The following is a 27,918-nucleotide window of genomic DNA, read 5'->3' on the forward strand; positions in this document are numbered from 1 at the left end:
GGACGAAAGGCGGTGCTGCCGGCGGGACCCCGCCTCTTCCGGGCCACGCTCCCACGCCACCACTCTGTACTTAAACTTTGCATTTCCAGCGTTGATTAGCGCTTGAATTCACTGGTTTTACTCTCCAGCTGCAGAATAGTAGGAATTTCTAACCTAACCAAGCCGTATGCTCTCAAATGATATCTACTCTAAACTGAGCTCAGGGTAGGAGCGTGGTGTAGTGCTTAAATACTCGAGTCAGCCTCGTCCTTTGAAGAGGTTTTACCTTGTGGTAACAATCTAGCGTATAGGTATGGGCGTGATGATCGCAGGATGGACTAAAGTAAAAGAAGCTTCTGAAACAAAGTAGACCTAAACGTTAGCTTTCTCGTTTCCGGGTGTAGCAGCAGCAATCTTCCCTTTCCTTTTTCAGCAAGTTTTGGAGCATGGCTCTAATTTGGCAGTTTTCTCAATCTCTTCTTTTAGATAAAATGGCCTACCAGTGTGGTGGAGATTTGCCTCCATAGGCACAGGAGCCGGGAAGAGACAGAACAAACAAACAAAACCACAGCAAACTCTCATCTTTGCTTTCAGTAATTGCAAACTCACAAAACATTACCTTGAGGTGGAGGGTGGGATACGAATTGTGGTACAAGCTTTTGAATGCACACTTGAAGCCATGTGATCACAAAATGTATTCAATATGGATTGCTATGACCCCTAGATTTTATTGGGTGTCAAAAACGGATGCATTGACATTTCCCATGTTCAGTAGAATTCATTGATGACATAGCATCAGCTGTCGAACGTTAATTCTGAAGTTGCATCAAATTCCAAAATCACTATGCCTCAAAAATTTAACTTTCAAAATTATATTATCCTAACAGAAAAAAACGTTATTTATACTCTGTGATGAAACACTAAACATCTGCTTCACAAATAAGTTACTTATTTATATGACATTTAAAACAAGTTACCCTACTTTTAAGTTAGTATTGAATCTACATTATCTGATTATTTCCAATTGGCATAGTCATTAACAAATTAACTAAGATATGTATCGGTTTTAGTGTTAATACTATTTAAAAGACATTGTGAATCATCTAGGTGTGTTTTAATTCAACAGAAATGTGAGTTCCTGCCTATGGAAAAGTTCTGTTTTCTTCTGTGGACTCCATGGAATGTAAAATATACAGCCTTTCCTCCTTCCAACATCTGAGAGGTCAGTCTTTAATTTGGCATATTCAAATGCCTGTCTTCTATCTAACCACGTTGGTTCCATCACAGACTCCATCTCAAGGCCACTGGAGTCATATTAATATAAAATACTACGACAGTGTTACCATTTATGTACAATATATACACATATGAAATAAACACTATCCCAACCAACGAGCTTAGACAATAAATTTTTAGGAAACCACAACCTACAGAATAGTAACAGTAGAAAAAAATAGTCTTTGCAAGGCTTAGATTGAGTATGCTATTTGTTTTGTATTTACTAGAATCAGTAACTTAAAAAAACCTATGGCTTCTGAGTCAGGCAACTATCTGACTCCAGACTTTTGGCTTACATAATTTATACTGACAAACTATTTGACATTAGAGGACTGTGTTAATCAGACAACTCAGAACAGCTCATTTCTACAGAAGTTCCCAGGTGTCAGCCAACTCTACTTATAGGGTATCTCAAACCTGGAGCGTAAAGGATCTTGTGTATCCTATTCAGTTTTTGTTAGAAGTAACCTCATTAATTTACTTTATTTTTTTTATTTTTTTTTATTATTTTTTGACAGGCAGAGTGGACAGTGAGAGAGAGAGAGAGACAGAGAGAAAGGTCTTCCTTTGCCGTTGGTTCACCCTCCAATGGCCGCCGCGGCCGGCGCACCGCGGCCGGCGCACCGTGGCTGGCGCACCGCGCTGATCCGATGGCAGGAGCCAGGAGCCAGGTGCTTTTCCTGGTCTCCCATGGGGTGCAGGGCCCAAGCACCTGGGCCATCCTCCACTGCACTCCCTGGCCACAGCAGAGAGCTGGCCTGGAAGAGGGGCAACCGGGACAGAATCCGGCGCCCCAACCGGGACTAGAACCCGGTGTGCCGGCGCCGCTAGGCGGAGGATTAGCCTAGTGAGCCGCGGCGCCGGCCATTAATTTACTTTATATAAGCATTCACATTTAGTGGCATAGACACTTCAACGTAATTCAAACTTTCTTAAACTACAAATTCATCATTAAAATAAAATGCATTCTTATTTTCTGTAACACATTACTGGAAGCATAAATAAAGTTTAATAGCTTATTGTAAAAGTAACAATGATGTACATGATAACAGTATATAAAAGAATCATGTGTATAATATAATGTATATACTATAATCTAGTTCTGATCATTTTTTTATACTGACTGAATGCCAAAGCAAAGTCATTGAGAAAACTTACCTATTGTACTCCGCTTTATTTAGTATTTACCATAGAGTACACAAGTTCCAATAGCTTTCTTATAATTAGGGAAAAAAACTTACAGATGAATAAATAGAAACCCAAGTAAATTCTCATGCTGGTAAACAAATGAAGAGTTTTTACTTAACCCAGACCACAAAAACCTCCTTCTTCACAATATAGAAACTATTACAAAGTATAAAATCATAAACTTGTTTGATATTTTTAAAGAATATTTACCTTAAATACCAAAACAGTTAAATGCCCAAGAATACTAGAGAGTTGTATGAAAGGCCTTAAGATCAAAGTTCCCATACTACAAATCTGAAAAACTGTTTTTGATGAACTAAAACTAACCAAAACCAAAACCATGAACAGCAGAGGCATTTCAGGTCAATTACAGTGTTCCTCAATATTGAAAGCAACAGAAAACTAGCTTAAAATACATGGCATTTAGTAAGAAATACATATAAAGGTTTAATAATATAACTCCTTTATAAATTCAATGTCAGTAAGAATCATGCTGTAAGATGAATAGAAAAAGAACAATTATAATACCAATCATTTGACATAGTAACACTGCAGGAAATAAATAACCTCTAAGTTTTTCTGATAAGCTTTGACTACACAGATTAATATACAAATCTACTGATGGAACATCCTTCAAACCAGAAAACATTTCACAATGATTATGTAGGTTTCATTTTAAAAGACAAATATCCTAAGTTATTATTCATACTTTCTTACCACTAAGGTCCTGACTACACAGAAAACAAATGAAATGAGGAACTGAAATGATGTTTTTAACTGTAGCTAGCATCCAAGCACACTACCATTACCCGCCCCCCCGCCCAGTGCCCTAGCCCAACAAACTATGTGTGTTAAAATAGCTATTTTAGGGGAAACTAAAACTACAAAACAGAAAATAGCCTTGAGTATGATTTTTTGGATTGGTTTAATAGCTATTATAAAAATTAGATAGCTTAAAAAATTAGACATCCAATTTATCCACACATTTGGCATAAAAGCTCTATGGTGAGTTTGAGGTTTAAATATTCAAACTCATTTTTGACAATCGAGCCTTTAATTAGTTCTAATAATCCAACAGAATTGAACTCTAGTATAAAGAAAATGCCTTGTTTAATGTTCCAAAATACTTCAAACTGTAAGGTAAAACATTGATTTTCTAGATCTGTTGTAAGGATCACTTGAAACAAACATGAGGTAACAAAGTCATATTAGGAAAATGTTTCAGTTTTCCTTTTGTAACTGAAAATGTGTTACCTACAATAAAATACATCCTGTTATTTCCATTAAAAATACTAATATTCAGGATATTCCTTCAGGAATGATAACATTAGTGTGCTAATATCTGCTCTGTATATCAAGAAAAATGTGGCTAAAAGTTTTAAGTCCAATAATGATTTACCTATCAAAATGTTTTACTTCAGTGGAAAACCTAAGGCTTTGTCTCATGTATAATTTATTTGGTAACAGACTGTGGAAATCAGGTTTTTGTCCATGTTTTTCTTTTGCAGGAGTACAAACAAGGGGATGTGGCTATGGGACTACTAGTAAATTCTTATTACATTACTACTTATAGTACCATTAATAGTTAAAAAATAAAGGAAACAAAGATTTTATAGAAGAATACACAGAAAAAGTACTTATCTCTTCATGGTGGGATTAGAGTGGGTTTTTCACTCTATTTGTATTTTTTATTTATCATTGCTTATATAATAAGGTACATTTCAAGAGCAAAGAAGATAACTGCATAATGCTATGGTACCAGCTTATCTATGATACAACCATCTTTATAATAAATAACTGACAAATAGCCAAACCTACCACATGGCAGTCCACAGAATTCAAATACCTAAAACGATCAAGAATCTGACATATGATACAGAAAAAAAATTCTGATTAAAGCCAAGGCTTTAAAGATAATATACTTTCTTATGTATTTTCAACTACATTTTATCTATCCCACAAGTGTTTTTAAGTGTAAGGAATGTTCATAGATTTCAGAATATTTGTGCAAGTTTGCTTTTTATAAAATATTTCCTAGCAAACATAATCTAATGTGTGGGATATGTTAACATAAATCAGCAATCTAAAATTTTTTTAACAATTTAGTGCCAACCTAGAAAAGCATACATATAATGCACACCTCAGAATATAAGCCTCTGATTTATAAAATAGGATTTAACCAATTAGCTTTTCTATTTAATGCTTTAAAATAAGACTTTGAAAATTGCATAAAACTAGAATTGTGGCATCCTACAGGTATATTTAATACCTTGATAAAAATAGTAAGTTTTTTCTTATATATACCATGCTACTATACCTGAATAAAGTTTGTATAATCATTTTAAAAGTATGTATATTGAGGTTTATGAAGCATGTATATTAATAGAAAAATATCACAAATTTACACTAGTATGCCTTAACATTTTTTCTTTGCTTAAATGGCCAAAGCATTTCTTTATGTTCATATTATGAATTTTATTGGGCCAAGAAGCTGACAAATTTGTTCAAAAGTAATGAGATTAATAGATTTCTGAAAGAAGAGTTATCAATAGCAGCTTTTAAAGAAACATTTGTTTGTTTAAACAAACATGTTAATGTCCAATGTAGTGAGAACTTTCTTCCTTTTCTAGTCTTAGAGTATTTCTTATGGCGAAGTCCATATTTTCTTGAAATTCTTTATATGTATTGGTGATTGGAAGAGCCAAGCAGTTATTACACTTGTTTCCAATGGGAAAATCCACAGGAAGGCACTCAATTGAAGGAGCTGGTTTAAATCCAGCAGGTGGAATTGAACTGCAACCAGTTGCAAAAAGAAGAATGTCTTCCAATGTTGTTGTAGATTTGCCATCTGAAAAGTTTACCAATAAAAGATAAAAAAAGAACAATAAATAAATTGATGTTAAATATTGCTACCATCATAAATTCTTCTCAAACTAGACTGGGACTATAGTAAGACATAAACACCCAAATTCATCTTGGGCAAAAATCACTAAGTCAAGTGTGCTAATAGGCAGCAGCATATTCCATAAATAAATCACAAAGTAGAAGGACTTATAAAATCATTTAGTTCAGCTATTCATTGTATTTTGACCATTTATAAATCATCACTATTTAATGAAAGAGTTCGATAAATGTAGAATAAGAAACTAAATGATAAAAAAAAAAAACAAAAATCTAGCTAAACAGAATTTCAGCTCAAGGCTAAAATTTCTCCATTCCATTAAATGGAAACGATTTTCTATTGCTAGTGCAGAGTGATAGATATCATTGTTATAGACCTAAGTGGAGATGAAGAATAATTCAATGTAACCTCACTGAAAAAGATGAAATAGATGAACAGCTTTAAGACTGTTCTAAGCTCTTAAGTGTTCTAGGAAGAACAGCTTTCATGTCAAATTATCTAGATGAAAACAAACTGCAAAGTATGACTTTATTATTATATAACATTTTCTCACTACTTCTAAGTCATATAAACTTGTATTAAAATGGGTTTCTTTTATAAATATGAAGCTAGCAATTGAATGCCTTATTATCAAAAGGCAAAATTAAAATAAATAAATGTGCTAAAAGAACATTCTCAGGTAGTAAAATAAAAATACCTACATACCCTCAACAGTTTCTAAGTAACTGTTCCAAAATCCCAAAGCTTGTACACCAGGTATTGTGTGTACTGTAAAAAGATCACTAAGGATTTTTGCAGAAAGATTCTCAGGTTTCTTACAGAGGATGTTACAAAATGCTTCTGGGTAAGCCTGGATTTTCTCCAAAACACCAAGAGTTTTGAGACCCTGCTTAAAACTTAAAAGAGAGGGGTTATAATGAGAAAACATTCATATACTATATTTGGCATTACATTAGGGAATTACAATTTCCAGTTAATTTGTCTGTATTTCGAATCAGGTATTGCTAACACACAAAACCTGGCTCCTGGCTTCGGATCAGCGCAGCACCAGCCGTAGCGGCCACTTGGGGGGTGAACCAATGGAAGGAAGACCTTTCTCTCTGTCTCTCTCTTTCACTGTCTAACTCTACCTGTCAAATAAAAAAAAAAAAAAAAAAAATAGGCCAGTGCCACAGCTCACTAGGCTAATCCTCCGCCTGCGGCACCAGCACCCCAGGTTCTAGTTGCTCCTCTTCCATGCCAGCTCTCTGCTGTGGCCTGAGAAGGCAGGAGGATGGCCCAAGTGCTTGGGCCCTGCACCTGCATGGGAGACCAGGAGGAAGCACCTGGCTCCTGGCTTCGGATTGGCGCAGCATGCCGGCCGTAGTGGCCATTTAGGGGGTGAACCAACAGAAAAGGAAGACCTTTCTCTCTCTCTCTCTCTCTCTCTCTCTCTAACTCTGCCTGTAAAAAAAAAAAAAAAGGTATATAGCTAAATCTAAAAGTCATCTTTAATCTTCTCTTTCCCATTCCTAATTACCAACTCCCACAAATTTCCTTTTCTGAAAACATTTTATTTGCTTGTTTCAATATATTCCCCTACATCACTCTAATGCAAACCATCTGAAAAGAAACTATGTAACAGTTATGTCACTATTCTGGTTCATTTCTATCCTTCAGCCATAGAGATGTGCCAGATAAATAACCCAATACTGACTTTCATCTTGAGCTTAGTTGATTGGTGGTCCCCACATCCCCTTCCTTAAGAGCCCATCAGCATGCCTTATTTGGAGAAGGCAGCTTTGCAGATATAACTTTTACTAAGGATTCTGAGATGAGATCATCATGCCAGGATTATTTGAGATGATCCTAAATTTGATAAAGATCTTTTACTGTAAGACACACACAGAAAAGCGAAACACACACAGAGGAAAAGGAGAAACTGGAGTTATGTAACCACCAGGAGGTGGTGAAGACATAGAATGAATTCTACCCTTAATGAAAAGATTTACTTTTAAGATGAAATCAAAATTAAATAGGCCGGCGCCGTGGCTCAATAGGCTAATCCTCCGCCTTGCGGCGCCGGCACACCGGGTTCTAGTCCCGGTCGAGGCGCTGGATTCTGTCCCGGTTGCCCCTCTTCCAGGCCAGCTCTCTGATGTGGCCAGGGAGTGCAGTGGAGGATGGCCCAAGTACTTGGGCCCTGCACCCCATGGGAGACCAGGAGAAGTACCTGGCTCCTGCCATCAGTTCAGTGCGGTGCGCTGGCCGCAGCGTGTGACCATTGGAGGGTGAACCAACGGCAAAGGAAGACCTTTCTTTCTGTCTCTCTCTCTCTCACTGTCCACTCTGCCTGTCAAAAAAAAAAATAAAAGAAAATAAAAGAAAAGAAAAAAAATTAACACAAACAGGTTCCTTAGGCAATATGAAAGGTCACATCAAAACAACACAGGAGGCTTATGCTAGCCAGATACAACAATGTAAGCTTTCATCAAGGAAAATTACTGTAAGCTTTTTTTTCCGATTAATTTTTCCAAAAGTTAGAGTGAGAGTGAGAGTGAGAGAGAGGATCTGAGAGAGAGAGGATCTTCCATATCTTCCATCTGCTGGTTCACTCCCCAAATGGCCACAGTGTCTGGAGCCATAAGCCTCATCTGGGTCTCCCATGTGGATGCATGGGCCTGAGGACTTCAGCCATCTTCTGTTGCCTTCCCAGGTCCATTAAGCAGGGAGCTGGATCAGAAGTGAAATAGCTGGGACTCCAACTGGCACTCACCTGGGATGACAGGGTCCCAGGCAGTGGCTTAATCTGCTATGCCACCTTGCCAGCCCCAACTACTATAAGCATTTTTAACACTTTTAATTCTTGAATTAAAAAGAAAAAAAAGTATGAATTGATCACTTTTGATAATTGGTATCTGCTCATACTTGTGTGAATAATAAGGTTAGGGTGCAGATAAACAGGACTGACCACAGGTTGACAGCCATTACATATCTGTTATAAAAATGGAACAGTTTGAGGAGATATATAAGTAGTTGAACTTCTCTTAAGGGTTACTGGAACAAAAAAAAATTGAAGGCCAGCGTTCTAAACTAAAGAAGAATAAAAAAAACCACATCTGCTTGTTAATCAAATAATCGTTAGTACCTGTATTAACCAGCAAATGACAGGTGCTCAGTAAACAGTAATTAAATGAACAAGTAGAGATGGAATTGTTGGCTCACGTGGCAAGAGATTTTAAAATACTTTTTTATTCAGAAAGACAGTTATAAATTGAAGTAATAATTATTTCTAACTAAGCATCATAAACTTTTTGCAATTCTGTATAGAATGGTCAGAAAAATTATCAACTTCAACTTATTTTAAAGCATTATTTTTAAATAGCATTAAAATTTTTCCTCAGTCCACGTTTATATTTAATATCAACTACATCTCATATTACAAGACAATTAATCACTTTAAACATGTAATCTGAGAGAATCTTTCACATTTAAGCAGCTTACCTTTCAAAGGGTGTTTGGACTCTCTTAATTACATGGTAGACAAGTATGTCTTTTGCCAACATATATTTATCACTTAATGTTGTTGCAAGTCTTTGACATCCAATAAGCTCTAGGTAGTTATAGCATTCATTTATTACTGAATTTAAATCAGCCATATTTGTTGCAGTATTTATCTGTAACAAAGGACAAAACATACTCGTTTCAATCACTTGTGACATTTACCATTCAAATCACATTACTTTTACTCTATTTTTAAGTACATCACTGTGGAGTAAAAGCAGAACAAATATTTTTCTAGAAAAAATGTTTGGTAATTCAGCTCAATAAATTTTTGACTCCAAGAAATCTTGTGAAGGCAAATGTTATGGTACTGTGGGTTAAGCTACCACTTGGTACTCCTGTATCCCATATCAGAGTGCTGGTTTGTATCCCGCCTCTTCTACTTGGAATCCAAGTTTCCTGCTAATACAAAAGCAATGGACGATAGCCCAAGTATTTGGGTATCTGCCACCCATATGGGAGACCTGGATCTAACAGTTTCATGGCTTTTGCCTGGTCCAGCTTTTACCAGCTGTTGCAGACACTGGGGAAGTGAACCAGTGGATGAAAGATTCCTCTTCCCCTCTGTCACTCTGCTTTTCAACTAAATAAACTTTAAAAAGTGAAAAAAAAAAAAAAAACCAAAAAACCTAGAATATGCCACTTTAATATAGGAAGTTAATTATATAAAAGGCAATAAAGTAACTTTTAAAAATTAAGGAATAATCCGTAAAGAAGAGTTATATAGGACTAGAGAAGCAAGAAAGAGGACATGGGGAAATCTCACGAAAGATTATAAGCTTAGGGGCTGGAGGTGGGGCATGGCTGGTTAAGTCATGACCTGCAACACTGGCATCCCATATTGGACCACTGGTTTGAGTCCCAGCTGTGCCACTTTTTATCTAGTTCCTTGCTAATGCACCTGGGATATAGCAGTGTAAGATGGCCCACGCAAGTCATCCATGTGGGAGAACTGGATGGAGTTCCAGGCTTCTGGCCCAGCCTCACCACTGAGGCCATTTGAGGAGTGAACCCACAGATAGAAGACTTTCTCTGTCTTACCCTTATTAAGACTCTGCCTTTCAAATAAATAAATAAATACATCTTTTTTTTTTTAACAGTATCAGCTGAGACCGAAAAAACAGTATTTTATTTAAAGAATATTTTAGGGACCCACATAAACAAATATGTAACCAATTTTGTGCCAGACACTTTCATAGCATAGGTTTGTTCTTAAGTAAAGGTATAATAGGAGATAAAAACAGAAGGAGGGGTCGGCGCTGTGGCACAGTGGGTTAACGCCCTGGTCTGAAGCGCTGGTATCCCATATGGGTGCCGGTTCCAGACCTGGCTGCTCCACTTCTGATCCAGATCTCTGCTATGGCCTGGGAAAACAGCACAGATGGCCCAAGTCCTTGGGCCCCTGCACCCATGTGGGAGACCTGGAGGAAGCTCCTGGCTCCTAGCTTCGGATCGGCGCAGCTCTGGCCATTGTGGCCAATTGGGGAGTGAACCATTGGATGGAAGACCTCTCTTTCTCTCTCTGCCTCTCTTCTCTCTGTGTAATTCTGACTTTCAAAAAAATATACACATCTAAAAAAAAAACAGAAGGTAATCAATAATTTATTAGTGGAAAATGTACTTTCAATTTCTTTAAGTTATCCACTTATTTTCATCTATTTGAAAAGCAGAGTGACCCAGGGAGAGCAATTTTGTACTCCTTGGTTCACTATGTAAGATGCCTGTCTCAATTGCTATTTACTTCCAAAATTTTTCTCCCAGAGACTTACATGAACCCATCATTCATTGCAGATTTCTTTGGAAGTCTCAGTAGTTTTCCTGGACTGCTCTACTTAAAGTACTACCTTCACACTCTGTCAGAGAGTAATAGCTGGGTATGTGTTACCCAATGCTCCTGACAAGCCTGCCACCACTCCTGAGTTTTAGTTGCATGCATAGCTGCACATTATCCATAGGTAAGTGTGGCTAAGACTATGATCTATCCAATGGGATGTGAGTGAAAACAATGCATCAAGTTTCCCTTCTATTTTATCCCTTAAGAGCAAGCTTCAACCACATCCTAAGTGATTGCACAATGAGAGGAAGGAACTAAGTTGCCTAGTTGATTTTGTATATCACAAGTTTACTTTCACAGCAGGGACCACCGTTTCTCTGTAAGGGCAAGGTAGTAAGTATCCCATGCTCTGCAAATCACATAGTGCCTGTTGTAATTATTCAACTCAGTCACTGCAGTGACTGAAACATAAAAAATAGATGGGATATGTTCCATTCAAAGCATTTACAAAAAGATGAGATGAATCAGATTTCGCCCCTAGGTTGTAATCTGCCAACCCCAATCTGAAAATATAAGTAGATTTTAGTGGTAATAGTATCTGCCCTTGTGAGCCACTACCTTTTAGGGTTTGTTACAGAAGCTTAGCCTAAACCTTAACTTACATGAGGGGCCTTTGAAAAGTTCATGGAAAATATATGTATTATGGGAATCTATGCATGGGTTTCACTAAAATATTTGGACTAAAGTAACTTTTAATTCTACTTATGCACAAACTTTTTAAGTACCCTCATACATACTCTATTATATGACTCTATTCTGTTGCATTTATCTTTATATTTTACTATGTAATAGTAGATTGCTTTAAAAAAACCAGTAGATTGAATTTATCTATCTTCTATATTTGCTCTAGAACATAAATCATCAATCCTAAGAACTTAAGAACTATGGTTCACTTTTTATTTCAGTGATATAACAGTATGGGGTACAGAAGATTTGTTGACTAAATGAATGAAAAAACACTGGATAGGGAGTACAGAAATTGGAATGGATAATCCAAGAAAAGAGTTGGAAATCTTAAAATCTCTAATGAAGAGCTTCAGCTTTATTCAATAAGCAATGAGAAAACTGAAGATTTCCAAGGAAGAAAGCAGTATGGTCAAATGTGTACTTTTGGAGGAATCATCTCAAAGATATTAGAAAGATATCCTATTTGTCTAAGCCTAGAAAAAAATTTGAGCTTGATATAGTAGGCAAACCAAAAACAAGGAAAAGTTGAATATAAGTAACTTACACATATTAACTGGAAAATGGGATATTGAAGAAAGAAAATGACTCACACATGATAGTTTAGAAACAAGAAACCTCTTAGGAAATGAACATAGGCACAAAAATTTTTTTCTAAAAAAAAATTAGTTTTATGTTAAACATGCTGGGATTAATGTGCTATCATGACATAGATCTTATCTACAAATGAAAATCTGGGGCTCAAATTTACAAAAAGGCTTCAAAACATTCATGTAAAAACTATGTACAGATTTCACAAAATTTTTGCAACAAAATAAACCCATAAGTTGTTAGAACATGGCTGAACAGGATATAGTGTGAGAAAAAGAAGACTAAGATATTAGCTTGAAAAGGGAAACTGTAAGAACAATGTGAATTCTGCTGAAACTGAACCAAGAACAGACATCAAATGTATGGTGAACCTTGAGTGAAAAGAATAGTGAAATCATTGACTGTTTATAAAGTTTATGGAGATAATGACATAAAGAAATTAACAGTTTAGAAATGGATAACTTGTTTTGAAAAGGAATGATTTGGGGGCTGGAGCTGTGGTGTAATAGGTTAAGCCTCTGCCTATATGGGCGCTGGTTCAAGTCCCGGCTGCTCTACTTCTTCCAGCCTCTGCTGATGGCCTGGGAAAGCAGTGGAAGATGGCTCAAGTGCTTGGGCCCCTGCACCTTTCTGAGAGATCCAGAAGAAGCTCCTGGCCTCTGGCTTCAGATCAGCCAAGCTCTGGCCATTGCAGCCATCTGGGGAGTGAGTCAGCAGATGGAAGACCTCTCTCTATCTGTAACTCTTGCCTCTCAAATAAATAAATAAATAAAATAAATCTTAAAAAAAAAAAAAAGGAATGAGATGATGTTGAAGATGAAGTCCATAGTGGTAACATCCATATCAACTCACAAGGAAAAAATTTTGTTTATGCCCTACTTAAAAAGGATAAACAGTTCACAGCAGAAATAATAACCAACATCAGATATCTCAGTTGGTTCAGTTCACACAATTCTAACTGGAAAATTAAAGTAGAGCAAACTTTTTGCTCGATGGGTGACAAAAGTGTTGCAACCACATCAGCTGCAGTCTAGAGTACAGCTTTCAATGGAAATTTTCAACAAGTGGGATCAAGATCCTAAAGCACTTCTTCCAAGAACTGTGAGAGTAGATAGAACACGCAATTCTGAAGATAAAGCACAATTAAAGCAACAGTTACCAAGAAGCAGACGTGGTTTAGTTAAAGCAAAAGAGGAATGACCAATCAAGAGCAAAGGTCATGGTAATAGTTTTATCGGAATGTTCATAGCATTTTGCTTGTTGACTTTCTGGAGGACCAAAAAAGGATGACACTTGTGTTAAGAAACTTATAGCCAAAGCTTTATCATAAACCACCCCTACCACCACCCTACCCCTGGCCCACCAGGCAAGTTTCACCAGAGAATCCTTTTCTATCACAATAATGCTCCTGTTCATTAGTCTCAAGGGCAATTTCTCAAGTATTTTGATAGGAAAACCTTTAGGCAGCCACCTTACAGTCCTGGTTTGGTTCTTTCTGACTTCTAATTCCTATTCTTAAAATAAATCTCTGAAGATCACCCATTTTTCTTCAGTTAATAATATAGAAAAGATTGCATTGGACATGGTTAAATACTCAGGGCCCTCAGTTCTTGAGGGATGGACTAACTGGCTGGTTTCATCACTTACAAAAGTGTCTTAAACCTGATGGAGCTTAGATTGAGAAATAAACTTTAGTTTAAAATTTGAATCTTTTACTTCCATTTCTCCAAGAACATTTTGAAGTTCCCTTATACAGGTCTATGCATAATTCAGAAAGGTTTTGTGGGAGGGGTAGATCTTCAAATAATACAGAATGAGAACTCTTAAGACAGCACTGAAAAATGCCTATATTTTGAGGGTAAAAAGAAAAAGTACTAAAGAAGACAACAGTAGTCCAAAATAAGGAGGAAGAGCCAGCACTGTGTGACACACTGGATTAAGCAGCCACCTGTGATGCCTTCATCTCATTTGAGTGCTAGTTCAAGTACTGGCTGATCCACTTCCAATCCACCTCCTGGCTAATGCAGCTGGCAAAGCAGCAGAAGATAGCCAGAGTGTTTGGGTGCTTGCCACCCATGTGGTAGACCCAGATGGAGTTCCAATCTCTTGGCTTTGGCCTGGCCCAGCCCCAACTATCACATCCACTTGAGAAGTGGATGGAAGATCTCTCTCTGTCTCTCCTTCCCTTTATATCTTTGCTTTTCAAATAAATAAAATAATTTTTTTTTCTTAAAGGAAGGAGGACAATATTAAAATGGCAGAGGAATTCTAAGAAAGGTACAGAAGTCAGAGAAGACACAGAATTTAAAAACAAAGGCTTTTGAATGTACACATTTAAAACCCTGTTTATCAAGGTACGAACAAACTAACTTGAGTGTGGTGGCAGAAACAAAGACATGCTTATGACAAGTTAAGAATTACGTGGTAGGCTGGTGTTGTGGCATAGCAGGTTAAACTGCCACCTGCAATGCTGGCATCCCATATGGGCACTGGTTCCTGTCTTAGCTGCTCCACTTTTGGTCCAGCTCCTTGTAACGTACCAGGGAAAGCAGCAGAAGATGGCCCAAGTCCTTGGGGTGCCTGCACCCATGTGGGAGACCCAAATAAAGCTGGCTTTAGCCTGGCCCAGCCCTGGTCACTGAGGCCATTTGGGGAGTGAACCAGTGGATGGAATCTCTCTTTCACTCTATCTCTACCTCTCTCTCTGCAACTCTGCCTTTCAAAAAAAAAAAAAAAAAATCTGGAAAAAAAAAAGAAAATAAAAGAAATGTACGGAAAATGGGAAGTAAGTAAAAACAAGGAAGTCTGGGTATTTTTTTCTTTCTTTTTCTTTTCTTTTTTTTTTTTTTTGGTAAAGAGGACAAAGTATAAATTGACAAGTTAAAGAGTTAATTTAAAACATGATTTTAGTATGAGCAGCCTTGGGCCAAATAAATAGAATTGTTCAAATATAATAAAAGAAAAAACTAGGGATCATCATGCTGTGGTATAGTGGGTTAAGCTGCCACCTGCAGTGCTGGCATTCCATTTTGGAATTCCCATTCCATTCCCAGCTGCTCCACTCTGATCCAGTTCCCTGCTAATGCGCCTTGGAAATCAGCCAAAGATGGCCTAAGTCCTTTGGCTCCTATATCCAAATAGGAGACCCAGAAGAAGCTCCTGGCTTTGGTCTGGCCCAGTTCTGGCCATTGTGGCCATTTGGGGAGTGAACCAGTGGATGGAAGACTCCTCTCTCTATTCCTCTGCCTCTGTTCCTCTCTAATTCTACTTTTCAAATAAATAAATAAATCTTAAACACACACACACACACACACACACACACACCCTTACACTTCCAAAGTGCTTACTTTGTGGTTTAGAAACTAAGGTTTATGAGAAGTTAAGAAATGCATGGCAGGCCAGCATTGCGGCATAGCAAATTAAGCCAGCATCTGATACAGGCAGCAGTTTGTGTCCTGGCTGCTCCACTTCTGATCTAGCTCCCAGCTAATGCGACTGGGAAAGCAGCAGAAGATGGGCCAAGTGGAACGCCTAGATGGAGTTCCTGGCTCTGGGTGTAGGCCTGGCCAGCCCTGCTGTTGTAGCCATCTAGGGAGTAACCCAGCAGAAGGAAGATTAATCTCTTTCTCTCTCTGCTTTTCAAATAAATAATTAAACCTTTAGAAACAAATAGAGGCTTAACAAGTTAAATGAACATGCCCAAGGTCACACAGCTTATAATATTTATAAGAGTTGGTATTCTAACTACCATGCATACATCAGAGCCTATGCATTTAATCATTAAACTGTACTATTTATTAACTGAGATAATGGATAGAATATGCTTAAACCAGAGGGAAAATAAGATGGAAGAGTTAAATGGCTTCCATTGTTTCAGTTTCTGAATCAGTAACATGGACACAAGTATACTTATATTTATACATGTGACTTCTGTAACACAGGGCCCAGTAAGTGCTCAATAAGTGGTAACTATTTTTAGGTGAGAGCATTGAGGTCCTCTACTTGTTTCCATTTCAGACTGGTCTTCCTCTAACTATCATTCACTCACTTCTCCCCATAGGAGGAGAGTGAGTATTCTGACTGCAGAGCCAAGTCTTTCCTTCTTGGATATCTGCTTGCCTGCAGGGAAGTATACTTTCATGAGATATCTAGTGTGTGATAAGGAGCATCCTTCATACTGTCTCTGGCAGGGTGAATAAATCCATCTAGTTCTGAGTGGTGTTAGCAAGACCTTGAGATCAAAGAACTAAGTGACCTCATCCAATTGATTTAATCAGCATTAAAACTGGCACTGTGACTTTTTTACATCTGTCTCTTAAGTGGTTCTGAACTCTGCTTGGTAAACAGAAATATTATAAGTTGACACCCCAACTACTCCACAGAGAGTATAGTTTTATTACAGTTATTTATATTTAAATATATCTAGAATGGAATCTACATTTTAATAAACAGATACATGTCTTACCCTGATTATAATTTGGGCCACATCAAAGTCTGAAACATCGTCTAAAATTGGTTGGGTATTTTCTGGTCCATAAACAAGGCAATTGAACAAGGTTTTAGAAAAGAAACCAGGTGAAGGACCACCATGAACCAAAGATATGGCAAGCATTTTGCCAGCTTCATAGTAAAGATTCTCTTTCACAGCTGTAAACACAGATGAAAATACATAAAATACACTTCACTATTATAATCATTTTAAAGTATACATAATTAAAAAGATCTAAGCAATAGACAAACAAAATAGTAATTATTAGAAATGACAATGTATAAACACAGACTTCATCTAAAGTATACAAAAATGTATTTTTTTAAATATTGTATTTATTTATTTGAGAGGTAGAATTACAGACAGTGAAAGGGAGAGACAAAGAGAAAGGTCTTCCATCTGTTGATTCACTCCCCAGATGGCCGCAACAGCCGGAGCAGCGCCAATCCAAAGCCAGGAGCCAGGAAGCTCCTCCCGATCTCCCAGGACTTGGGCCATCTTCTACTGCTTTCCCAGACCACAGCAGAGAGCTAAACTGGAAGAGGAGCAGCCAGGACTAGAACGGGTGCCCATATGGGATGCTGGCACCTCAGGTGGAGGATTAACCTACTGCAGCATGGCGCCAGCCCCCCAAAAATGTATTTTTAAAATACAAGGTAATGGGGCTAGTGCTGTGGCACAGCGGGTTAAAGCCTTGGCCTGCGGCACCGGTGTCCCATGTGGACACCAGTTTGAGTCCCTCCTGCTCCACTTCCGATCCAGCGCTCTGATGATACTCCCTGATGATGCAACTGGAAGGGCAGTTGAGAATGGCCCAAGTCCTTGGGCCCCAACATTTATGTAGGAGATCCAGAGAAGCTCCTGGCTCCTGGATTCAGACTGGCTTAGCTCCAGCCACTGTAGCCACTTGGGTGAGTGAGCTAGTGGATGGAAGACCTCTCTCTCTCTGTCTCTACCTCTCACTGTAACTCTTTCAAATGAATAAAAGTCTAAAAAAAAAAAAAATACAAGGTAATAACCTATTACAAAAAATGACAAAATCTTGGGGCTGTCAATGTGGCACAGAGGGTTATGCCAGTGCCTACAAAGCTGGCATCCCATACTATAATGCCAGTTTGACTCTCAGATGGTCCACTTCCATTCCAACTTCCTGCTAATGTGCCTAAAAGTTCCAAGTACTTGGGACTTTGCCAGCCACGTATAAGACCAGGACGGAGTTTCTGGTCCTGGCTTTAGCCTGGGCTAGACCTGGCTGTTGCACCCATTTGGGGGAACAAGTAGATATAAAATCTTTCTCTGTCTCTCTCTTTCTCTGTTGTTCTGCCTTTCAAATAAATAAGTAAATAAATATAAGAAAAAAAAAGAACAGTGAAGAGATGGTTTATTTTGAAATTTAAAAAAACTTAAAACCACCATAATAACCATTATAGCAAGCTATAGAAATGATTCCTGAAAGTATAGTCTACACATTAACCATTAATAACCTTCGGTGTATTTCTGTCTATGTATATATATAAATATAAGTAGTCTGACTTCTGGATTTGTTCCACTTACTATATTCCAAAATTTTTCTTATACTAGTCAAATTACTTAAATCTACAGTTAATTAAAGCATTAAGACCAACTTAGGGCCAGCGCCTTGGCTCACTTAAATCCTCCACCTGTGGCGCCGGCACCCTGGGTTCTAGTCCCAGTTGGAGTGCTGGGTACTAGTCCCAGTTGCTTCTCTTCCAGTCCAGCTCTCTGCTGTGGCCCAGGAGGGCAGCAGAGGATGGCCCAAATGCTTGGGTCGCTGCACCTGCATGGGAGACCAGGAGGAGGTACTCAGCTCCTGGCATTGGATTGGCACAGCGCCGGCAGTAGTGGCCATTAGGGGAGTGAACCAACAGAAGGAAGACCTTTCTCTCTGTCTCTCTCTCACTGTCTATAACTCTCTCTCTGTCTCTCTCTCTTACTGTCTAACTCTGCCCGGCAAAAAAAAACAAAACAAACAAACAACAAAAAAAAACAACTTAGAAGTTTGTGCAAACCATCCTGGTTGAGTGACACTTTCAACTATATGAGACACAGTGTTATATCTATTTACATATCTTATGAACGTATTTTATTATTTGGTTAGCATAGAATCTTACATATGAGATTAGTGGTCAAAGAATATGTACATTATCAGTATTACCTTCTAAAAATGCACAAACTTACTCCCCAACACTGGTTTTCTCTTACCATTCCCTTAAAGATTTAAATACTTTTTTTATTTAAATACTTTTAAGATGTTTTAGTAACCTTTATGTGTCAGAAAGATATATAAATGCTTTCTTTTTCTATCAAAGCGATTTATTAGTAAGCAATATTTATAATACATGAACTTATAATAAAACCTCTTCAGTAACAATGATCAGTCATATTTATAGATGAAGAAAACAAGATAGAGAGAGGGTGAGCAAACTAAGGATGTAATGTTTTAGATGTATACAATTTAAAATTAAGATTTCCTGACTTAAATTCATGCACTCCTCACTGCACCAAAGCTGCCGTGAGTTACCGTTGCTGATTATTCGAAGGTTTTCATTTTTAAGGAAGTTTAGAATTAAACTATGTACTACAAGTATACAGTAAAAATGATGCTTCAGGTAGTCAGAAAGTGCTAGGGAAAATATGAAAGGAAATTCAAATGCGAAAAAATAAAACTTCTTATTCTTTCAAAATACCTCTTGTAGCAAAAATGTTATATAAGCTCCTAAAAAAATGCTAGAATTATTATTTTGAGATACTTGTTTTTATCCTATTAATTTCTCTATGATAACAGAGAAGTGTTCATATACAAAGCTGTGTAAAAAAGTTCATGAAAACAGAAATACACTTAAGAATCTATTACATATGAGACAAAACTATTTCTTTTTATTTATTTATTTTTTTTTTTTGACAGGCAGAGTGGACAGTGAGAAAAGGAGAGACAAGATAGAAAAGTCTTCCTTTACTGTTGGTTCACCCTCCAATGGCCGCTGTGGCCGGTGCACCACACTGATCCGAAGCCAGGAGCCAGGTGCTTCTCCTGGTCTCCCATGTGGGTGCAGGGCCCAAGCACTTGGGCCATCCTCCACTGCACTCCCTGGCCACAGCAGAGAGCTGGACTAGAAGAGGGGCAACCGGGACAGAATCTGGCGTCCCGACTGGAACTAGAACCCGGAGAGCCGGCGCCAGAGGCGGAGGATTAGCCTATTGAGCTGCGGCACTGGCCAAGACAAAACTATTTCTTTAAAAATCCTAGGTTGTAAAGAAATATGCCAACTGCAAATTTCAAATATATGAACAAGAGAAGTTCAAATAGTCATCCACCTGTGGTTTCTGTAAAGTAGTGGTTATCACATTCGCCTCACCAATAGTCATCCATCCCATTTGGTCACTCCATTCAAATGAAATAAGAGCAAATATAGGCCGGCGCGGCGGCTCACTAGGCTAATCCTCTGCCTTGCGGCGCCGGCACACCGGGTTCTAGTCCCGGTTGGGGTGCCGGATTCTGTCCCGGTTGCCCCTCTTCCAGGCCAGCTCTCTGCTGTGGCCAGGGAGTGCAGTGGAGGATGGCCCAAGTGCTTGGGCCCTGCACCCCATGGGAGACCAGGAGAAGTACCTGGCTCCTGCCATCGGATCAGCCCGGTGTGCAGGCCGCAGCACGCTGGCCACGGCGGCCATTGGAGGATGAACCAATGGCAAAAGGAAGATCTTTCTCTCTGTCTCTCTCTCTCACCGTCTACTCTGCCTGTCAAAAAAAAAAGAGCAAATATAATGGGGTCAGTGCTGTGGCACAGGCACCTTCGATGCCAGTTCCCTTATGTGCACTGATCCGAGTTCTACCTGCTCTACTTTTAATCTAGCTCCCTGCCAATGCACCTGGGAAAACAGTGGAAGATGGCCCAAATGCTTGGGCCCCTGAACTCACGTGTGAGATCCAAATGATCCTGGTTTCGGCCTGGCCCAGCCCTGGCTGTTGCACCCACTTAGAGAGTATACCAGTGAATTTAAGATTTCTCTCTCTACCACTGTGTCTCCCTTTCTGTAACTCTGCCTTTCAAATAAATAAATTTTTTTTTTTTTTTAAAAAAGGAATGAATAGGGGCCAGCGCCGTGGCACAGCAGGTTAATCCTCTGCCTTTGGCACCAGCATCCCATATGGGCGCTGGTTCTAGTTTCAGCTGCTCCTCTTCCAGTCCAGCTCTCTGCTATGGCCTGGGAAGGCAGCAGAAGATGGCCCAAGTCCTTGGGCCCCTGCATCCACATGGGAGACTGGGAGGAAGCTCCTGGCTCCTGGCTCAGATCGGTGTAGCACCAGTCATTGTGGCCATCTGGGAAGTGAACTAGCAGATGGAGGACCTTTCCCTCTGTCTCTCCCTCTCACTGTCTGTAACTGTATCACTCAAATAAGTAAATAAATATATCTTTAAAAAAAGGAATGCATATAATATAACGTTAAAAATTAATTATGAAGTCATTTTAAAGAGGATATTACTATGAAGTATAGATATTCTCAAGTAAAAAAAAGTTTCACTAAGAAATTTACTTTTTGAAAAATCACCCTGAATTCCCCTATTCTGTAATTCTATCAGCATCTTAATAATGAGACAAATTGTTTATTTAAATCATAGGGTCAAAAATTAATTCCAACCAGGTATCTATTTGTTTGTCTATACATGATATATTCAGTATATACAATAATAATTACCTTGAGAATTTAGAGACAAGTTCTTTGACAAGGACCCTTCAAACAATGATGAGTTCTCAAGATGCTGCATTAAGAGACTTAGAAATTCTTGCTTTGACCCAGGATGTTCTCTTCCAAAAGGATCATCTTCATTAACATATACAACTTCGATTGTATATAAAGGATTAAAGTTTTGATTTCTGAATCCATCTAAGGCACTATTCCAGATACTGGCTTTGTTGATACATAACCTTTTAGTTTTTTTCTTAATTTGGAAGCCTAACTCTATCAGTATGGTTGAAATCTCTCTTCTAAACTTGCTGCCTTGCCTGTAAAACATGAATTTAAACATAGATGTTAAGTACTTTAAAAAAAGACATAATGTAAAACAGTAGTTACAACACCCAATAAAAAAGAGAAAAAGATTAAGAGGTCCTTCTCCCCTAACTCTCACTCAAAAGCAGAACAATGGCTACAACTGAAGCCAAACACAGTTATTTAACAACCTTAGTTTTAAATTCTTGATTCTTCACCCCCATCTTCTACCAAACTCAAATCACTTAAAAAGATGCTGATAAATATAACTTCTGATCTTGATAGACTACACATGTATTTTTAATCATAAACCTGTAATATATAGCAAAGCTAATATTATAAGTGGAATCCAAATAGTATATTTTAGTCTACACTAATAGTTTTCAAAGTGTGGTCCTAGACTAGCAACAGCAACATTACCTGGCAATTTGTTAAAAATGCAGATTACTCAGGGCTAGTGGTGTGGTACAGCAGGTTAAGCCTTTTCTAATTTAGCTTCTGGCTAATGTATTTGGGAAGGCTGTACATGACCCAAGTGATGGGGCTTCTGAGATCCATGTGGGAAGCCTGGATGGAGTTCAGAGCTCCTAGCTTTGGCTTAAACCAGCCCTGGCTGTTGCAGTCATTTATGAGAATGAATCAGCAATGGAAGAACGCTCTCTCCCTGTCACTCTGGCCTTCAAATAAGCAAATAAATAAACATCTTTAAAAAAAAAAAAGAGTGCAAATTACTGAGCACCACAGTTTATCTACAGAATCAGAAACTCTGTTTTTAACCTGAGTTTCTCCATGTATAACTGGAATTAATGTATTCAGAGTGAATGATTCACCTTTATATTTCAAAATTTGTCTCATCCCAAGACAGGACACCCAAGACATGACAATGCTCCATTATGGTCCGAGTTCTGCTTTTTGGTTTTTCATATCCAAGGTGAAGAAAACCCAAAATTACCCCTTTCTTACAGTAGGTTAGATCCCTTGCTCCTACAAGGGTCAGTGGTAATGCCGATGCTACTCTTTTAGAACACAACTGTTTATTCAAGTAGAAGCAAGGAGTCACGCTGCCTTAGTACAACATCTTTGCAATCCCAAATATTACAAATATTTTAAAATAATTTGGGGCTGGCTGGCGCAGCGGCTCACTAGGCTAAACCTCCGCCTGCGGCACCGGCACCCCAGGTTCTAGTCCCGGTCAGGGCGCCGGATTCTGTCCCGGTTGCTCCTCTTCCAGTCCAGCTCTCTGCTGTGGCCCAGGAGTGCAGTGGAAGATGGCCCAGGTGCTTGGGCCCTGCACCCACATGGGACCAGAAGGAAGCACCTGGCTCCTGGCTTCAGATTGGTGCAGTGCACTGGCTGCAACACGCCGGCCGTAGTGGCCACTTGGGGGGTGAACCAATGGAAAAAGGAAGACCTTTCTCTGTCTCTCTCAGTCTAACTCTGCCTGTCAAATACATAAATAAATAAATAATTTAAAATAATTTGGAGGGGCAGGTGTTTGGTGCAGCAGTTTAAATTGCTACTCAGGACACATGCATCCCATATTGGAGGGTTCAACTCCAGGTTACTCTGCATTATATCCAGCGTCCTCCTAATGTGCACCCTGAGAGGCAGCACATCATGGCTCAAGTATTTTACTCACTACCACCCATGTGGCAGACCCAGACTGAGTTCTTGGCTCCCAGTTTTGGCCTGGTACAACCGAGCTGCTGCAGGCATTTGGGGAGTGAACCAGTGGTTGGAAGATCTCTGTGTCTGGATGCCTGTCTGTCTGTCCTTCATATAAAATGAAGGGGAAAAAAAAGTAAAAATAATGTATCTTTTTTAGTACAAAAAGTATAACAAAAAATTACAATAAACATACATTTCAGTTGTTCTACCACAGGTAGCATCTTATTGTTATTTTAAGGATTTAAGTCTTTCTTTATGTGAAATAGAGAGAGGGGGCAGACATTTTCCATTCCCCAAATGTCCACAAAAAGCCAGGACTGTGCAGGCTGAAGCTAGGAGCCAGAAACCCCATCTGGATCTTACACATGGGTAGCAGGAGGCCAGACACTTGGGTCATCTTCCACTGCTTTCCCAGCACATTAGCAGGAAGCTGGATCAGAAGCAGAGTAGCAGGACTTGAGCTTGCATTCCCATATGGGATGCTGGCATTGCAGGCTGTGGATTAACCTGTTGTGCCACAATGCTGATTCTACAAGTAGCATTTTAAAACAGCAATTCCTCACTTTTTGATGAGTATTAATTGTATGCCTATCTATAAATTTGAGTTTTATCAAGTATTTTCAAAATCTCTTTTCCATCTTCTAGGTGTTTAAACTTGGAATTATTTTTAATCACAAAGTATTTCATCATGTTTAAATAATGATGGTACTTTCCTACTTTTTCCTATTTGGTGAAATCAAGGCTCTTTTTACAAAGCTGCATAAACTTAAAAAAAATCATACACCTGAGCAAATATCTAACACAATATGAAGATGTAATTCTAGTCTTGGTGAACTGCTTGTGTGATTTCAAAAGTTATCTGTCTTATGAAATTAATAAAATTAATGCGATAATTCTTACAAAGTATGCTTTGAACTTTCTAAAGGGCTGACATTTAGACTTGTAAATGACAGTAAACATATTAAGCAGTGATTACAACATTAAGAAACAAGCCATCTTTATATTAAATAGGGCTCCTTACTTTTAACAAAGTGACATGGTACAATTAATATTTTAAATCCTATCTTACTCTATAATCAAACACATTTTCCAGAATAGTTTTTCAAACTATCTTGAAAATGATCTACAAGAAAAAAAATTTTATATCATGACTCAGTTTACAATAAACTAAATAAATTTTAGATATATTCTTCCTATGTGCATTGGTATCTGATAATCTACATTCCACTTTGTTTACTTAATGCTGGATGCATTAATTTCATGATCAAATGCTGGACCCTGCAGTTTCAAAAGCACTTTTAGGTTATTTTAAGACCAGCCAATATTCCAAGCAGCATTTCCAAATAGATTTTGTATTTTTCTCCAAAATCAAAATACACACCTCAGTAGATCTTTACTTTGGGCTCCAGGTGACTGTCTGGGTAATTTAGGTGATGATTCCTCCAACAAACAATCAGTAATTGCTGCACTGTTAGAGTTGGGTAATGCATGTTTTTTGGCTTTTTGGAAACCTGCAAATTTGAATTCCAGCATTAGCATAGTAGAAATACAGATATAAACTTTAAAACAGGTATTTGAGTATAAACAGCTTTGTACAAAATTACAAAATATTACCTGAATTGTAGATAATACTTCTACATTCCAAACACTCCCAATTTTGTTCCCATGATCGTAGTGAGGAACAGGCTAAATGTGTTCCACTAGAACCACAACACTGACAGCGCTTTATTTCCCACTTGCTAAGGATACAAAGAAAGGAAGAAGTTTATGTTTTGGTATTCCCTAAATCTAGTTTTAACCACCAAGCACTACCACAGGAGGGAAGACACATTACCTATTTTGATTCTGCAATTTTTCCAAAGTCTTCAATATTTCATTTATGTTTGTAACTACTTCCTCTAAATATATCCCCTAACCTAAACTAACTAAATATCAACACAAAAAGAAATATAAACATCAGAAAGAATGTGAGTTAGGAGAGAAAAAAAATCTTCCCTTATATTTAGAGATGACATGCTCACAGGTAAACTGTTATATCAGTGTGTCTGTCTGATGTGGAAGCAGAAGCATTCAGTCAAATTTCAAAGTAAGCAATATTTCCTGAAATAATCTTGCTTGGACACCTCACGTACTGTGCAGCACAACAGGGTCCAGCCTTCCTACCTAGCCCAACTTCACCTTCTCTCTCATCTATCCGATCTCTCTGCAGGCCTCTCCGTTGAGTTCTACATGTTCCAGTCCACATTGCTATTTTCTGTATGGGTACAATTGTGGCCTTCCCTTCCTGTATGGGTATGAGCATAACTGTTTTGTACAGAAATGGGTATTGTTCCCTGAGTACACTGAAATTTGGGTGTTACGATGGGTATCTGGATACCCTATCCCCACTCACAGATCTGGGAATATCATCCTTCTGTGTGTGGGTATGGGTGTGTCGGTGTTATATATGTATCTCCGCTTCTTCCCCAGATGGTTCTGCCCACTGATGATGAGGATGGTGACAGCTAACCTGAGTCCATACTAAGCACCAGGCCCAGTTCTCAATCTTCACATGAAAAAGTTCAAAGAAACCCTTGTTATCTATACTTTAAAGAAGATGAAACCAAAGCACAGATGAGTAAATAATTTACCCAATCAAGCTGATTCTAATCAAGTTTCAAGTGAGGTTTCCAATATAGTTTACCTGGCTAACAACTATACTATTTTGCCTTTCAGCAGATAGCTAATGTCCCAGAAGAAAGGGCAAAAAATTACAGCATTTATAAAAAGCAGTATGGGGGCCAGCGCCATGGCTCAATAGGCTAATCCTCCACCTAGTGGCGCCGGCACACCGGGTTCTAGTCCTGGTCGGGGCGCCGGATTCTTTCCTGGTTGCCCCTCTTCCAGGCCGGCTCTCTGCTGTGGCCCGGGAGTGCAGTGAAGGATGGCCCAAGTGCTTGGGCCCTGCACCCCATGGGAGACCAGGAGAAGCACCTGGCTCCTGCCATCGGATCAGTGCGGTGCGCCGGCCGCAGCGCGCCAGCCGTGGCGGCCATTGGAGGGTGAACCAACGGCACAAGGAAGACCTTTCTCTCTGTCTCTCTCTCTCACTATCCACTCTGCCTGTCAAAAAAAAAAAAGGCGGTATGGGAATAACATGGTAGTTTTTGCAGTTACTGATTGTGTGACCAATGGTATTAAAGAAGTACATATGTAGTTTATAGAAACAGCCTAAATTAAATTTTTAAAATATCAATATTAATGGAAAAAAAGAATGTTTTGCTTCTTAAAAGCCTATATACAAATGATCTCATCTACACTGCAGCACAATCCTTGAGGGAAGTATTAGTCATATTAGTATTTAAAAATGAATAGACAAGGCCACTAAGTCAACTTAACATGGGCAAGAACACATGATAACTGATACCTGAACAAGATCTCTGCCCTTGAAAGATTTTGGTTTAACAGTATTAAATCTAAATAATGCATGGAGCTGACATTGTGGCACAGAGAAGGTTAAGCCGCAGCCTGTGATGCCAGCATCCCATATAGACAGCAGTTCAAAGTCCCGGCTACTGCATTTCCCATGCAGCTCCTTGCCAATGGCTTGGGAAAGCAGCAGCTGGTCACCCAAGTGCTCAGGCCCCTGCCACCCAAATGGAAGACCCAGATGGAGTTCCGGGCTCCTGTTTTCGGCTTGGCCTGGACCTGGCCATTGTGGCCATTTGGGGAATGAGACAGTGGATGGGAAGATCTCACTTTGTCTCTCTTTCTCTGTAGTTTTGCCTTTCAAATAAATAAATCTTAAAAAACACTACATCATAATAAGCCAAATCAAGGTAACTCCTAGCCCAGGGTAGGGAATCAGGAATAAGACCTGCTTAGAAAGAGCATTCCAAAGCTGCCCAGATGCTTAGCAAAATCTTCACAAATAAGTAGCTGACCCAGGCAAATCACTTTCCATGAGAAACAAAGCTCCAATATCCTGTTCTCTAATGAATCAAGGAAGATTATGTAACAGGAATAATAATTCAATGAGCTTTCCTATATAAATTGACAAAACTGGACTTGTTAATTCTTTATCTTACTCCTAAATGAAGATAAATGCTTCTTAGCACCCCATACAGTTGAGTATACCTGAAATGCATAAAGTAATTGTTGAAGAGTACAGCAGACATCTATTGATGTTACAAAAGAATAATCAGTAAATTTCAAATGCTAACACTTTTTGGAATGGTCCAAAAGAAACAATTCTGGATTAACCCAACTAACTGGTAAAACAGGGCTGTCTAGTAGAAATTTGAAGCAAACCATATAAAAATTCAAAAATTTATAGTAGGTAAAAATATAAAAATAAGTAAAAGAATTTGAATATTTTGCTTACAAAATACTATCCTTTTATTCAACAAGTAATCAATAAAAAACTATTGTGTTGAGCATGTCCCAAATTGTACATCTCCTCCCTCTCTTATTCCCACTCTTATATACCAGTGCCATCTCTCTAGTCCCAGTGATCAATTTCTGTTCACAATTGATCACACTGATAGGTCTAAGAGTCAAAGGGATTACACAAACAAGACTAGTATCTGCTAATACTAACTGATAGAATAAAAAAGGGAGAGAACGATCCAACATGGGAAGCAGGATACACACACAGCAGACTCATAGAATGGCGGATGTCCTAAACAGCACTCTGGCCTCAGAATCAGCCGTTAAGGCATTCGGATCTGGCTGAAGAGCCCTTGAGAGTATTTTAGGCATGAAAAACCAAG

General features: G+C 38.6%; 1 protein-coding gene and 1 long non-coding RNA gene across 11 annotated transcripts in view; one reads left to right on the forward strand and one right to left on the reverse strand.

The window, feature by feature from the left end:
* The first annotated feature begins 6 nt into the window (after window positions 1-6).
* On the forward strand, window positions 7-16,512 carry LOC127483810 (uncharacterized). 2 transcript variants are annotated; one of them, XR_007910521.2, is made up of 4 exons: window positions 7-290; window positions 1,106-1,201; window positions 10,682-10,845; window positions 14,235-16,512. It is a non-coding gene; the product is annotated as an uncharacterized lncRNA (long non-coding RNA). The 2 variants fall into 2 exon arrangements; XR_011380781.1 differs by lacking the exon at window positions 14,235-16,512 and having other exon boundaries at window positions 10,682-12,795.
* G2E3 (G2/M-phase specific E3 ubiquitin protein ligase) overlaps window positions 3,352-27,918 on the reverse strand; it is a 77,237-nt gene continuing 52,670 nt past the window's right edge. For all 9 annotated transcript variants that reach the window (XM_008269464.4, XM_008269466.4, XM_008269465.4 and 6 more), the window contains 7 exons: window positions 24,782-24,906; window positions 24,549-24,678; window positions 21,206-21,513; window positions 16,465-16,646; window positions 8,831-9,003; window positions 6,053-6,243; window positions 3,352-5,293 (listed from right to left, as the gene is read on the reverse strand). In XM_008269464.4, coding sequence (XP_008267686.1) covers window positions 5,037-5,293; window positions 6,053-6,243; window positions 8,831-9,003; window positions 16,465-16,646; window positions 21,206-21,513; window positions 24,549-24,678; window positions 24,782-24,906 — 1,366 coding nt within the window. In that variant the 3' untranslated portion in view covers window positions 3,352-5,036. The remainder of the gene's footprint in view (window positions 5,294-6,052; window positions 6,244-8,830; window positions 9,004-16,464; window positions 16,647-21,205; window positions 21,514-24,548; window positions 24,679-24,781; window positions 24,907-27,918) is intronic.

The sequence above is a fragment of the Oryctolagus cuniculus genome, chromosome 12, assembly GCF_964237555.1.
Source record: "Oryctolagus cuniculus chromosome 12, mOryCun1.1, whole genome shotgun sequence".
Taxonomy (NCBI): domain Eukaryota; kingdom Metazoa; phylum Chordata; class Mammalia; order Lagomorpha; family Leporidae; genus Oryctolagus; species Oryctolagus cuniculus.